The 14,302-nt window shown below is 54.6% G+C and overlaps 1 protein-coding gene across 4 annotated transcripts in view; it reads right to left on the reverse strand.

The window, feature by feature from the left end:
• Positions 1-1,616: 1,616 nt before the first annotated feature.
• DMGDH (dimethylglycine dehydrogenase) overlaps positions 1,617-14,302 on the reverse strand; it is a 59,061-nt gene continuing 46,375 nt past the window's right edge. For all 4 annotated transcript variants that reach the window (XM_058656424.1, XM_058656425.1, XM_058656426.1 and 1 more), the window contains 5 exons: positions 13,355-13,572; positions 12,804-12,961; positions 10,912-10,971; positions 4,750-4,884; positions 1,617-1,868 (listed from right to left, as the gene is read on the reverse strand). In XM_058656424.1, coding sequence (XP_058512407.1) covers positions 1,653-1,868; positions 4,750-4,884; positions 10,912-10,971; positions 12,804-12,961; positions 13,355-13,572 — 787 coding nt within the window. In that variant the 3' untranslated portion in view covers positions 1,617-1,652. The remainder of the gene's footprint in view (positions 1,869-4,749; positions 4,885-10,911; positions 10,972-12,803; positions 12,962-13,354; positions 13,573-14,302) is intronic.

Genomic DNA, 14,302 nt, shown 5'->3' on the forward strand with positions numbered 1-14,302 from the left:
CGACAAGGGACAAAGTGAGGGCAGCTTCTGAAGGAAATGTAAGCAGACGTTATAGCTGGGGTTTCCAACGGCTTGCTACGCACCCGCATGCTTGGTGGTTTGGATACTAAGACATGAATTCAATGATGCACATTGACTGTCGCTGCTTGCTGCAAGGACATCCAAACTCCGGGAGGGAGCAAGCAGAGAGAGAGGAGTCTGCCTCGAGTCCCAGGGCCACACCGTGGGAGGAAGCTGAGGAGCCCCGGGCTCTGGGCTGCAGCAGGCACAGGTGCTGAGCCGGGAGGTGACCAACACCTCTAAGAGCCAGGGAGCACCTATCCCCAAGGGGAGGCCCCCTTGCTCATGGACAGGACAGCAGCAGCTGGATGAGTCCTCCAAGTGACCACGGTGACACGGCAGCTAAAATGTAAATATGACTCCTTTCCAGGACTCATAAGCCGAGAAATCATTCTAGTTTATTCTTCCTTAAAAAGGGTTTATTTGTGTTTTTATTTAACAGGCAGAGTTATAGAGAGAATGGAAGATGGAGAAATGGCTGCGATAGCCAGAGCCAAGCTAGGAACTTCTTCTGGCTCCCCCACATGGTAGCAGGGGCTCAATTATTTAAGCAGGGAGCTGTATTGGAAGTGGAACAGCTGGGAATCAAACTAGCACCCATATGAGTTGCTGGCACCACAGATAGAGGCCTGGCCTACTATACCACAGCCACAGGCCCTAGAGTCTAACTACACTCTTAAGCCCCAGGAAGGTAGCTTATCTTGGATAACATGTGTAACCGTTGCATCTGTTTATATGTGGATTATAAATGAAAAACTTCCTTTCACCAGAACAACTGCATGGATTCAGTCAAGCAAACCCATCAGACTCCACACAGCACAGCAGCTGCCTCAGGGGCCTCTCCCTCACCCCACAGGGGCCTCTCCCTCACCCCACAGAGGCCTCTCCCTCACCCCACACAGTGCAGAGGACCAGCCTGCTCCCCGCCCTTGGTCCACCACACTGTGAACTGAAGGCAGCACAGGTGGGTGCCAGGGATGTCAGCGCGTGTTGATCCTCCCCAAGGAGCCACCTGCCCACAGTCACGCAAGTGTCTACATTGTAACGTCCCAGGCTCCTGAGGAAGTGGGGAGTAAGGATCAGGGGCATTTGCTGTGCCTTCCCGTGAGCTCTCCTCTGAAATCACTGCCCAGAGGATGGGGGCAACGTGCAGACACCCTCAAGGAACTCATAAATAAAATCATGAATATTTTGGAGATCTGATTTAAATGTGACCTGTTTCTAAGTCTCTGAAGCTCTTACTAGTTTCATGGAAATAGTAAAATGAGCACTTTGTCACTTAAGGAAAGCCGTCTCAATGAGACAAACCCATCCAGTGGCTGTTTTTATGTAAAAGATGCTTTGTTAATTCATAGTCGGCTATCAGTGTTCCCTGTCTGCCCCTGGCTTCAGCTGTGACAACAATCACCCAGCAGCAAACACCTGACGCTCTGCCGACTGGGTTACAAACAATAATCGAAACACGCATTGGGAAGGACACATTAGCCATTCATTCGTCCATGAGGAAATAATCCTGGGAAGAGGAGGATGGGGAACCCTCCCATAAGCCACCTCCCTCACCTCAGGGCTGGCGGCCAGGACGCGCCAGGCTCTCAGCCCCTGCTCGTCCCGCCCTGCTTCTGCCGCCGACTTCTGACCGGCTCTGGCAGCACCAGCGGCTCCTGCGTGACAACAGCGGGGTAGTTCTGGCCCAGCAGCTCCACCTCCACCTGCTGGCCCACAGAGGCCAGCGCCACGGGGACGTAGGCGAAGGCCAGGCTCTTGCCGATGCCGTAGCTGTAGCCCCCGGATGTGGTGTTGCCGACCACCTGGAAGACAAGAGCCATGAGCCGGGCACCTGCGCTCCGCCTGGCTGCGAGCTGCAGGGCCCCTGGGGATGGTGCCGCGCCCAGAGTCGGCTGGCAGGCAAGGCTGGCAGGCAAGCCCGGGAGCTGGGAAAGCGGCCTTGCAGGGTGTGCAGCAGGGCACACAGCTGTGCTCCTCCACAACTTCCTGTAAGGTACACTTGGGGGCATAATGTTTGTCATTGTCTTGCTCAGTTTCCCACCAGGAGATATGATAACAGAAGGATGGAATATCTTAATTTTAAACTTAACATTTTTCCCTTCCTGGGGCGGGCGTTCCTGGTGCCCAGCTTCCTGCTGATGTACCCTGGGAGGCAGCGGGGGCTCAGGAGTCAGGTCCTTGGCACCCACAGGAGAAGTGGCTGGCTGCTGTCCTCTCCCAGCCTGCAGGCAACTGGGGAGTGAACCGGCTGGCAGATGGGACCGCACCCTCTCCCAAATAACTAAGCTCTAAACAGATTTTTAAAAAATTACATGTTTTTCTGTCATCCAACTAGCAGGACAATACTAGATAACAGGCAGAAGCCAGAAACCAAAATGCAGAGTTGGTCATGGCCCCTGTTAGGGCTGAGCAAATAGTGCAGAACTTGTGACCCCTCAGAGCCGGTGAAGTGTACATCCGTGTGAGAGAACGCTAGCGGTGCGTGCAGTGTGCCCTGCAATCCTGAGGATGGGCTCAGGGCCGCTGTGGAGCCATGTGCCTCGTCCCTCGGCCCTCGTAGAAAGCTGACACCTTACATACACTCTCTGACTGCCAGAACTCATCTCTTGGCTCCTTCCGCAGGGATACAACATAGCAGCAAATTCAAGTACTGCCTTTCAGAACTTCCTGGATTTTTTTCTAAAAAATATTTTTGACTCATGGTTGGTTGAATCAGCAGGTGTGGAACCACAGAAGGTGAAGTACAGTTTCTGATGACTGTTCAGCACTGCTAGCTCCACCAGCCCTGGCACGGCATGGCACGGCACAGCTCAGAGCCTCCCGGGCACCAGCCAGCACGGCCAGCCATGTAGAATGCTGCTCCAAATGCCCGTGGGTGTGAATCAACCCAGTGGCCATGCTGCTGCCTGGGCAGAGAGCACATGGAGATGCCGACACAGTCCCCTGGTACAGGCTCCTGCTCCAGGCCCCCTAACCCCACACCGGGAGCTCCCATGTGACCTCTGAGCTCACCCTGACCGGGACGGCAAATGAAAACAACGACCTTGAGAAGGCTGTTCTGCTGAGGCGTCCCTGGCAGGTCACTGGCTGCCTGGGCAGGACACGCACCTTTCTCCTTTCCCTTCCAGTCAGGTGATCAGAACAGGGACTTGGGATGAGGGATGCAAAGGCCCAGGATACTTGGTCATTCCCTGACACCTCCCCCAGCCCTCTCCACTCCCAGTGTCCCAGGAGACCCACTGCACAGGCACCTGCCTCAGCCACCCACAGGAATGAGTGCTGCCGGCTCCTGGATTAAAGACAGATTAACCTAGAGACCAAAGTAAAATCCTAGCAGAAAGCAAAGCACCTTTGAAGATGAGCTCCATTTCTGTGGGGAGTCCAGGAGGCATGGGGAGATGTCATGGCTGGAGCAAAGGCAATTAGCCGAGAACCGGCCGTGCCCCCTCGGAGGGCTGCATCTCCCCGAGGCCCAGAGACCAGGGCTCATCACCAGTGCAAAGCGTGTCAACTGTGGGCATATTTGAAAACTGCAGGAAGAACACAGATTAAGCAAAGGGTTGAGTCAGAGATAGGGAGAAGAAAGAGGAAGTGGGGAGGTGAGGAAATTCCAACAGAACAGCACTGCAGGCTGGCAGGGAGGGCAGCCCAGACACCCGGCGAGAGCTGGCAATGTCCACTGGCCTCGTGGGGTCTGAGTGCGTCCACTGCTACTCACACGTGCCAGGTCTGGAGTGACTCCTAAGGCAGGAGGGGCAGAGAAAGAACATACTGCAGGACTCAGCAAGGCCTTGAAGAAAGGTCAGAAACTCAGCATCCAGTGCCCCCAACAGGGCAGCTCAAGCCGGTTCCACGGCCCCCTCCTCGGGCAGGTGCCGTGTGACAGAGGCCCCTCAATCACAAGCAGGCCGTCAGTGGGGGTTAGCCATGCGTGGAGTCCGCCCCTCCTCGGCCCATGCTTGTTTCCTCAGGAAGCTGAGGCTGCAGCCTGTCTCCCCGCCTATCACTACAGAGGCAGTGAAAGCAAACACAGAGGTGCTGCAGCTGGCTGGGAAGGGTGGTGGCTCAGGTCCCGATCATGCCCAGGACACTCGCAGCGGACACCTGCTCAGATGAGCCCCGAAGGGCTGTCCCTCCCCACCCCAGCAACTGCCTGTCCGTGTAGCCAAATGCCAAGGCATCCTGGGGTGTACCGTCACAGAGAGGGTGGGAGACACAGACCCCTGAGGAGGTGGCTGACTGCCCCTGGCTTCACTGAACACAGACGTGGCACAGTGCAATCTGCAGAGCGAACAGCAAAGACCTCTCTCTCCTCCAAGCACCCGGGGCTGCTGCCTCTCCCTGTACCTGTGATGGTTCCACCCGCCACTCCTGCACGTGTGTGCGGCTGCTGGTCTGCAGAAGTGCCTCCTTCCCAAGGTTCAGGCTCTTTGTAAAACTCAATGTCAACCAATGGGTTCTTTTACTCCCCTAACCAACACCTTTGTCACTGCCAGCAGGGTTGCGAGCTTTAGACAGAGCACACAGGATGTCACATTTTTCAAAGACAAGCAGCTAGCTATTGTCTTCCTCTCAGTTAACTGTCAAGTGAGAAGTCCCGCCAATAAATAAGTAGTCAAGCACTCAGAGAGAGCCTGCTGCAGGAACTGCATGGCCCCGGCAGCAGGGACCCGCAGCACTCACCTCGCCCTCGAACCAGACGCTTTCATTTCCCTCCGGATCAACATCGTTCGTGGCCAAGGTGAGGCACACCAGTCTCCGTTTCAGCCCCGTGGCTTTAATCTGTTTCAGGGCGTGCTTTCCTGTGAAGTCTGCAGGCTGCGGCAGAGCGAGATAATGATGATGAATGAATGCTCAGACGTTGTGACAAGGTTAGAGACACAAGCGTTGAAATTTGTCATTGCTATTTTCTCACCAATTACATATCAAAGAAAAACACAGATTGGATCAAATGTCCAGAGAAATCCTTAGTCCTCTGGTGACAGGATCAGCTGTGTATTCCTTCAGAACAGTTTATCCCCAAGGGTAAGGGATTGTGATGACGGCTCTGCCAGCACCACTTAGGCAGAAAGCCACCACTCTGTTGGGCCTGCCGGAATTCATCTGGAGGAAGGATCACAAAGAAAGTCACAGCAAACCCAAGATTAGAAAAGTGGGAACTCATGCACTGGAGTGAACTGCAGCCACTGGACCTGCCGGCCTGCACAGGAGCCAGGGCTGGGAGTGGATCTGACAGGGGCTACAGAGAGCACGCACCGTGGGTCATGAGACCAGGCCGGTGGACCTGCCGGCCTGCACGGGAGCCAGGACTTGGGGGTGGAGTGGGTAGTGTATGTGCGGGGGCTGCAGGGGCAGATGGCAGTACCTGCTGTGGAGGAGGAGAGTGTAGAATGGCATGGACGAGGGGAGGAGACAGCCCACTGGTGGCTTGGCATCACCAAGCAGCCTGTGTTCTCATTTCACTTTGACCTCAGACACATCAGGACCCCTGATCTTAGAGATCAGAACCATGGGTGTGTTGTTTGGCCTCAGCACACACATTGCATGACTTGTTGCTGATTCCTGTGCAAAGAAGCCCTCGGCTTCTCAGAGTAAAGATGAGGACATGGAGGCTACAGCCATGGGCACTGAGTGGAAATTCTCCAGCCCATGAGAGGGATGCGTTGGATGAGTCAGAAAGTCCTGTCGGGCCTCGGAAATGGAAGCAACGAGGTGGAAAAGCTGAAAATACCGACCCTGCGTGTTCTCGGGTCACAGTGACTCTGAGTCTGCAAGTCCCAACCTCTTCAACTCCACCAGACAACCCAGACGGAGCGACAGCCAGGAAAGCCTCCGCCACACCTCCGTGTGAGCACAGCTGACCAATCCCAGGCACTGGGAGGGTGACGGGATGAGATCTGGATTCTTGAGAAAACGGGGCGGGGAACCTGGGTGCAACAGACTGTATAATATGACAGCAAGGGAATGTGGGGGAGAGGTACGTTCGAACTCTGTACTCTTTCACAATCTTTGCTTTGTACACTCAAAACTGTTCTGAAATAAAATTTGCATTAAAAGAAAAAAGGAACTGCAGCCATGGCAAATACCTTGCTATCCTTACCTTCTTTTAAAGGTTTACTTATTTGAAAGAGTTAAAAATCTAATATTCCCCGGTTCACTCATCAGATGGCTCCAGTGTGAGGGGCCATCTTCCACCGTCTCAACCACTGGCTGTCCTGAAAGTGGAGCAGCTGGGACAACGGGGTACTGAGCATCAGGCGGCGGCTTTATCCCGCTGTACCACAGTGCCGGCCCCTAACCTTGTTGTCTCTACAAGGAGCCTCACTGTGGTGGACAAAGCTGACAGGTGACTCCAGATGGCTCTCCCCACGGCTAGCAAAGAGGCCCAGGCCCAAGCTGGGGCCAACGCCGCATGTGCGGGGCTGGCAGCAAAGCCAGGTGTCGATCTGTCTGCCCTCGAATCGTTCACCATTAGAGATTCAATTACATCTTGAAGGCTTTGGCCTTTCTGAATGCCCTGGAAGGAATTTCCTACTGTGCCCTGCCCTCTGGATAGGCAGGGATGGCTCAGGGCCAGACAGAACCCAGACCCGCAGCTTCAGGAAGTCCTGGGGAAGGGTGACCTCTGTCCCCTGTGTGCTCCCTGAGGATAAAAGGCCCAATCTCTTACAAACAAACTGAGGGAGAGGCCCAGCCAGATGTCTCAGTGGCTAAATCATCCCCTTGCATGCTCCAGGATCCCATATGGGTTCTGGCTTCTGTCCTGGCTGCTGCACTTCCTATCCAGCTCCTTGCTTGTGACCTGGGAAAGCAGTCGAGGATGGTCCAAAGCCTTGGGAACCTGCCTTCAGGCAGGAGAACTGAAAGAAGCTCCTGGCTCCTGGCTTTGGATTGGCTCAGCTCCAGCTATTGCAGCCACTTGGGGAGTGAACCAGTAGACAATCTTGCCCTCTCCAATATAAATAAACAAATAAATATTTATCCCCTACGCACACAGAGAGGGAGAAATGCAAACACACACCTGCTGTAGCATGGGTGTGAGCTGCACGCCGGGGGTTGTGGGGACAAGGACACGGGCAGCACGCCAAAGCGGGGCTGGGCAGCACCAGCAGCTACAGTCAGCCACAGCTGCATGGAGGAAGTGGCTGGCACTGAGCTTGCAAAGACGGGGAGCCCCCAGCACAAAACTGCAATGTGTATACCTGTCAAAAGATTTATGTCTACATTACATACAAGCTTTAAAAACTCACTAACAAGATGGGTAAGAGATCTGGCCAGATCCTTCAACAAAAGAAGAGTTTAAGGGGTGGTAGTGGATGAAGTTAGCACCTACGACACTGGCATCCCACATAGTCACGTGTCCGAGTTGCCTAGCTCCTGAGGCAGCTCCCTGTGGACGGCCTGGGGAAAGCAGCAGATGGCCGAAGGGTCTGGACCCCTGCCGCCTACATGGGAGATTCAGACGAAACTCCTCGGGTCTGGCTTCAGCCAAGCCCTGACCACTGCAGCCATCTGGGGCATGAACCAGCTAGTGAAAGACGTGCGTGTGTGACTCTAAAATTGACTTATTATTATTATCATTTAATTGGAAAGGCAGATTCACAGAGACTAGGAGAAACAGAAAGAGCTTCCTTCTACTGGTTCAACTCCTCAAAGGGCCACAATGGTTGCAGATCTGAAACCAGGAGCTTCTTCCAGGTCTCCCACACAGGTACAAGATTCCAAGGCATTGGGCTATCCTCTACTGCTTTCCCAGACCATAAATATGGAGCTGGATGGGAAGTGGAGCAGCCAGGATACAAAGTGGTGCCCATATGGGATGCTGATGCTTGCAGATGGAGGATTAGCCTGTTGAGCCATGTGCCAAGCCCTGGAAGAAGTTCCTGGTATTTGGAATGCAGCCAGTAGTCACTGAGCTGCCTTCTGGGGGCTCTCACTCACCCAGTAGGCGTCCACACTGCCAGGACCTGGGCATGGCCCCAGCTTGGGATGGGGGAAGGTATCAGGGACACGGAGTGCCTCACATTGACTCCTCAACCCACGGCCTCAGTGGGATTCTCTGGGGCTGTTGGGGGGCTAGGGGTGGGGTGCACAGCTTCAAGAGGAAACTTCCAAGAACTCCTGTGACGCCAGCGTGAGGCAGCTGATTTTCCCCTTGCTCCTGGTTAACACATTTCTTCCACTTCCACTTCCGCATACAAAAATAAATGAATAAATAGAAATGAAAAAGCCACTTCCTGTGGAAAGAAGCCCGAGGCCTTCAGGAGTGCGGTGGGCACAGCACGGGGGAGAGGAGGGTTGAGGTGTGCCTGTTGGGCTCCTTTCCCACAGGGAGGCTCTCTGCCAGGGAGCGTGGGGAATGTGCTGGGCAGCCCCCAGGGCCTCAGGCAGAAGGGGCATCACAGGTGTGGCCTGGGGGCTGAGGGCTCACACAGGGAAGGACACCAGTACCCCAGGGGCCACACCTGGGTGGGAGCTGCACCTCCCTTCCTCACCTGTACTGACAGGAACACTTCTCACCTGCCACGGCTGAAAGCCCACAAAGCCCAGCAGGAGCTTCCATAGAAGTGAGTGTGGGGGGGGGGGTAGGTGCCATCAGCTAATGAAAGGGGCCCGTGCAGACCCCAGGCAGGCTCCAGGGTCTGAGGGAGAGGTGGCGAGGGGGCGAGACAGCTCCGGAAGTGGTCAGGGGTCAGCACAGGCTGGAGCAAAGCACTGGCCTTTGCAGTCATTCAACCTCTCAGGCCTCCCTTACCTTCCTCAGGGCAGGCAGGCCCTGGGTGGTCCAGCGACCCCACTGGTCCCCTCCCTGTCTGTCCTCCACAGGTGTAACAGCTCCCACAGTCCCCACATCAGCATGTGGGGAACATGTAGAAAACTCCCCCTTTACTCTGAAGGGAAAGGAAACCAGACCTCCCACGACTGTCGAAAGCCAGGGATGCAGATGTCCCCCACGCTGGCTGAGCTCTGGTCACGCGGCTCTAACTTCCCCAACCACGTGGGACATGGCACGTTCCAAGGGCAGAAGGGGGGGGTGATGTTTCTGACTCTGGCTTTAGGCACAGGACTAACAAGAAAGTCACAGAGCTTAGCCTGGTGACAAGTTTTTCAGGAACACATTTAACATTATAGGCTGCCACAGTACCATGCTATAATTGTTGAACTATCTGCTTCATTTTTACATGAGCGCTGGAAGGCTAGCTGGAAGCCGGATAATCCCCTGAATGAGAGCTCTCAAAGCCTCGGCCCAGGAAGGAGCTCCGTGAGAGCTGGTGGGGGTCCCGCAGAAATCACGAGAACGCACATCACTCGAGACTGGTCCCTGTTGTACAACTCCGTTCTGAGCCAAGCCATGGCATGCGTGTCGTCTCAAAGGGATCAGAAAAGCACAAGCCGTGCCTGCTGACCACAACAGAGTTCTTAGACCCCAACTGCAAAATGAAGAGGTTGTCGAGCTCCGCCCGAGTCCCAAATAACAATATCCAAACGCCGAAGAAAACACAAGGCGCTGTCAGGAGTCAGGCCCTGTCTCCTGGTCTTAACTGAGCTGCAGCTCTGTCTGCCCACATCCGAGGCACCTGCTTCCTCAGGTCTGGGGAGTGATGGCACACCATAAAAATCAAAGCCACGGCTGATGGCGTAGACGTCTGACGGTATAAATAGGCATGGAGGTCAGCGGGTCAGCTCAGGATCTGAACACATGCAGCAGCTTTGGAAGGGCTGCCTGAGCCCGATTCACCCCACAAGACGGCACGCACCCTTCGTGAACATGCACCCAGGGAAGGGTGGCCCACCCTGGGGACTCAGGGAAGCACCCTCCGTGACAGTGCCTAATCTCCCACCCGCCAGAACTGCCACTCACTGCAACTCAGTGCTCTTAGAGTGGCACTGGGGAACGTGGTACAAGGCGAAACAAGCCACACCAGAAAGACTTCACGTGCTTCCTCTTATCTGTGGGACTGATGAGAGAGAGGCTGTGAAATGGGGTGCGCTGTGGGCTCTGGGTCCAGTTACTGTCAGATGGCAATACGCCCTTCCCTCCTCACACACGGATCACTGTCATGGATCCTTTGTGCTGTGATGTTAATCTGATTTTAGGAAGAACTACTATGTAGGTGCATATCTGCAATGTCTGTGTTGGGAGTGAGGGTGAAAAGGGGTTTTAAAGGATGCAAAGGCTGGTCCAACTGAACCAGGTCTTACAGGGCTCCAGGGCAGGACCGGAGCTGAGGGCGGCCTAGAAGGCAGTGCTGTTCAGACTGGCCCTCAGGGGCCTGGAGAGCTTCCTGACACCCAGCTTTGCTGCCTGAGTTCCAGAGACCCCAGCCTGGCAGGTCTGTGTGGGCCTGAGAGCTTCCCAGAGGAGCAGTGCCAGCAGTCAGGGGCCCACACTTGGGGAACCATGGCACAGAGGGGATACCCTGAGAACATTACTGTCCATCATGATCCCTGGGGCCCACATCCCACTGGCTTTTCTATGTAGAGGCTGCACTCACATACCATGGACCTAATAAGTAGGTGGATCAGCTGAGCAAGGCAGCTCCAGGCTGTGAGTCTCCAGGGAGAGGCAGGAAAGCAGCGCCTTCCCCCACCCCGGGAGTCAGGACAGCACCCACAGTTCCTACAAGATGGTGGAAACCTCCTACCTCATCCTGACAAATCTTCCTCTTGGAATTTAGAGCCCCAGGCCAGATTCTGCTCTCCAAAATCGACCAGCACTCTTGAGAACACTTTGATCCAATTTGACACACGATTACCATGGCATGTGCATTTATGTCCAGTTCACATGAAGCCACAACACAATCCGAGGAAGCACCTCCAGCGCCCTTCGAGATGTAAACCTACCTTGTCCAGCTTGACGAAATACTCCAGCCCAGCTTCCAAAGGATTTGTATCACAGTTCATCTAGAAGGAAAGCACACATTTGGGATCTCAGCTGGGTGTAAACCATCTCAACAACATCACTTCTACCCAGTGTCTTCCGAAGCAAGAAAACACTGCCAAGGTCTTTGCAGTTCAGACTCTGGATTAGACCAGTTATGGTGTGGTGTGGGCTCTAAAATAGGTTTTTAATCCAACATTCGAGGGCGGCCTTTCAGCAAACACCGTCAAGTGGACATGGTTAATTTTGAAACCCCCCTCCTTTTTAACCAGCACCTCGAGGGGGTAGCACTTGGTGTACCTTCCAGAAATAGCCCTCCGTAGTCTTATGTAATAACTTTACATAAGTGGGTTTGGGAACGTTATGTAATTTACTGATTCTACAATTAGCCAAAAAAAAAAAAAAAAAATCAGCTCGAAAAGGAAAGGCAGGTGGCAGAATGGCTTCTCGAGGGTTCAGAAAAGGGAACCATGGACACCGCGTTCAGACTCCGCAGACGCGCTGGGGCCTCTGGCCTGTCCACCAAGCCGGGCTCAGCTGGGACTTGGCAATGCCCTTCAACTGAATAGTTTTCATCTCTGTATTTTGTTGTTCTCTTTTGCTGCAAAGGAATGGGTTTAACCTCCCTAAAAAAGTGGCCAGACTTTCAAAGACAACACAGCATTTTGCACAATCCCGGTAAATACAAATTTGTTTTGCATAATAGGAAACTTGGCCTCATGTCTCTTAATTTGATCTACTCTCAATTTTCATCTGTTCACTCAAAAAGTTTCAGAATTTCTCGAAAGTTTAAAAAAAAAAAAAGTCTGGAGACGGCCGGCCAAGGGCTGCAGTGTCACTAGAGGGCGCGCTCGTACCGCCGGAGCCGGCAGGACTGGACCGGGACGAAGAGTTCTGACCCCAAAGCCAGGCCTGGGCTTCGTCCCTCGACGCCTGCACAGAGCGGTCCTCTGCTGCCGAGCCTCCAATGGGGTTCATTGTGGCAGACACCCGGACCTTTGACAGACTGCCCAGTGCTGGGAGGAGGGGGTGGGTAAATGCTGCATTGACAGGAACACAGACATTTTGGAAAGTTCACTACACATGCCTTGAAAGTATCTCAACCTGCAGTCCCCACTCCGGAGCCTTTTTTTCTTTTTTTTCTTAATCACTGTCCTTTATCTCAGCTCTCAGGGAAACGACCTGATCTGACCGTGTGAGCAGGCCACAGAGCCGATCTGATCACAGCCCAGGCCTGTTCACGGAGACCTCCTTGGACAGATGGGAAGACACACCAGGCATGAGAGAAGGGTATATAGACCTCCAGGCAGAGTGCTGAGAGGAACTCAGGGCACAGTTCAGCCTGGGGTTCAGACGCTCATCAGGAGGCCCTGTCCCACTTGGGGGTGTCTGTGTCTAACCCCAGCTTCCCACAGCGGGGCTCAAGCAAGGGGGTTTCTGCCACCCACACAGGAGACCTGGGTGACGTTTTCAGCCCAGCCCAGGCTGATGCGGGCATTTGGGGAGTTGCACTGTGGATGGAGGCAGCTCTCTCTTCTCTCTCTTTCTCTCTCTCTCTCTCTGCCAACAAAGGAAGCAGGGAGGGAAGGAGGCAGGAGTGGCAGAGAAAAGCCACAGCTGGACACACTGGGTGGTCACTCTGCCCACAGCATGAGCGTCATAACAACAGGTGTAAGAGCAGAAGATGGGGGGTACAGGGGACATGGAGCGAGGAGGGGTCTGAAGGGGCACTCCCTCCCCTCCCCACAGGGCAGAGGCAGGGGTAGCTGAGGGGGGCACGGGGAGGGGGAGAGATCTGAAGGGGCACTCTGTCCCTGTGGGGCTGGAGCAGAGGCCTGGGAACGCTGTAGCCCACCTCTGAGCCCCAGGCGCGGAAAGCCTTCTCCAGCCGCAGGGCATTCAGGGCGAAAGTCCCGAAGTTGTCAATGGCCTCCTCCCGGCCAGCATCCATGATGGCGTGATAGAGGGCTGAGGACTCCTCCCGCCGGTGGAACAGCTCCCAGCCCAGCTCACCTGCAACACACACACAGGGATGCTGAGCCCTCAGATCTGCAGTGGGGCAAGTCCACTCAGGCAGCAGCATGTGCTTGGCTTCTAAAGGGCCAGCTTGTAGCAAGCTGTCCTAGCACCCGCCTCCCATGCCCCGGACCCATGGGTGTGAGTGTGTGTGGGTGAGTGTGATGTGTGTAGGTGAGTGTGCATGGTTGAGTGTGAGTGTTTGTCAGTATGCACGGCTGAGTGTGAGTGTGCGTGGGTGAGTGTGGTCGGTATAGGCTAGAGTGCATGGCTGAGTGTGAGTAGGCACAAGTGTGCATGTAGGGCATGTGACCAGCCGTCGGTTTCCTTGCGTGTACACATCCCTGGCAGCAGTTCCTCCCTCAGCTCAGGCTGGCTTCCGGCTCTTACCAGTGTAAGAGATCCTGATGGCCGTCACAGGAATGCCAGCGATCTGGAGCTGCTTGGTCTGGAGGAACTTGAAGGCGTCTTCGTCGAGATCCTCCACCGTCAGTTTCTGCAGGACCTGCCTGGCCAGAGGCCCTGCCACGCCCACGACCCCCAGCTCCTCAGTGAGGTTGTGGATTTGCACATCATAGCCACCTCTGACCACCGCTTCTTCCATCCATCTGCACTCAAGTCACAAGCACCGTGTGAGACACCGCTTCCAAGAGGTGCTCTGCTGACACCCGACTCCCTGTCTGGAAGGACCAGAGTCCCCAGGTGCACGACACGGACACGTGGTTCTGAACACCAAGGATGCCCTGGGCTGAGCTGCCAGTGGTCTATGAATCACCCACCTGGTAGTCCTGGGGTGAACTCCCAGAGAACAGATGAGCCTCCCCCTTAGATTCTCTCCACATGGGATTACTTTTAATGGTGACAGTTTTATTGCATCTAAACTACTGATGCCATCTCTAGAACCCAACTTCAAGCCAATGTTCTCTAACACCTCTACACAGGAGGCCTACCTGTGCAGCAACAGGTCAACAACTGACCTGCCACTAGACACAGGACATCATAAGGAAAAGATGACAGCTCGTGCTGGGCCTCCTTGGCTTCAGCGCTGGCTGATAATCCACCAAGTCATGGCTATAGCTGTGCAGACCCACCGTGACACACTCGTCTGGACTCACACAAAGTTGAGCCACTAAGACAGTCCTTGAAACAGCTTGAACGGGCACATGTGACTGACATGGTTTCACAGCTACAGCAGAGCTTGTCAGAGGCCACAGGTGCAGTAAGGATGTTGTGAAGAGTTTCCCAATATTAGACTCCGACTCCATGGAGGACTAACGGCTGGCTCGAGGCTCAGCTTCACAGATGAGCTGCTGCGCTGGGACCATAGGGCACCAAGCA

Source organism: Ochotona princeps, chromosome 28 (genome assembly GCF_030435755.1).
Source record: "Ochotona princeps isolate mOchPri1 chromosome 28, mOchPri1.hap1, whole genome shotgun sequence".
In the NCBI taxonomy this organism is placed as follows: Eukaryota; Metazoa; Chordata; class Mammalia; order Lagomorpha; family Ochotonidae; genus Ochotona; species Ochotona princeps.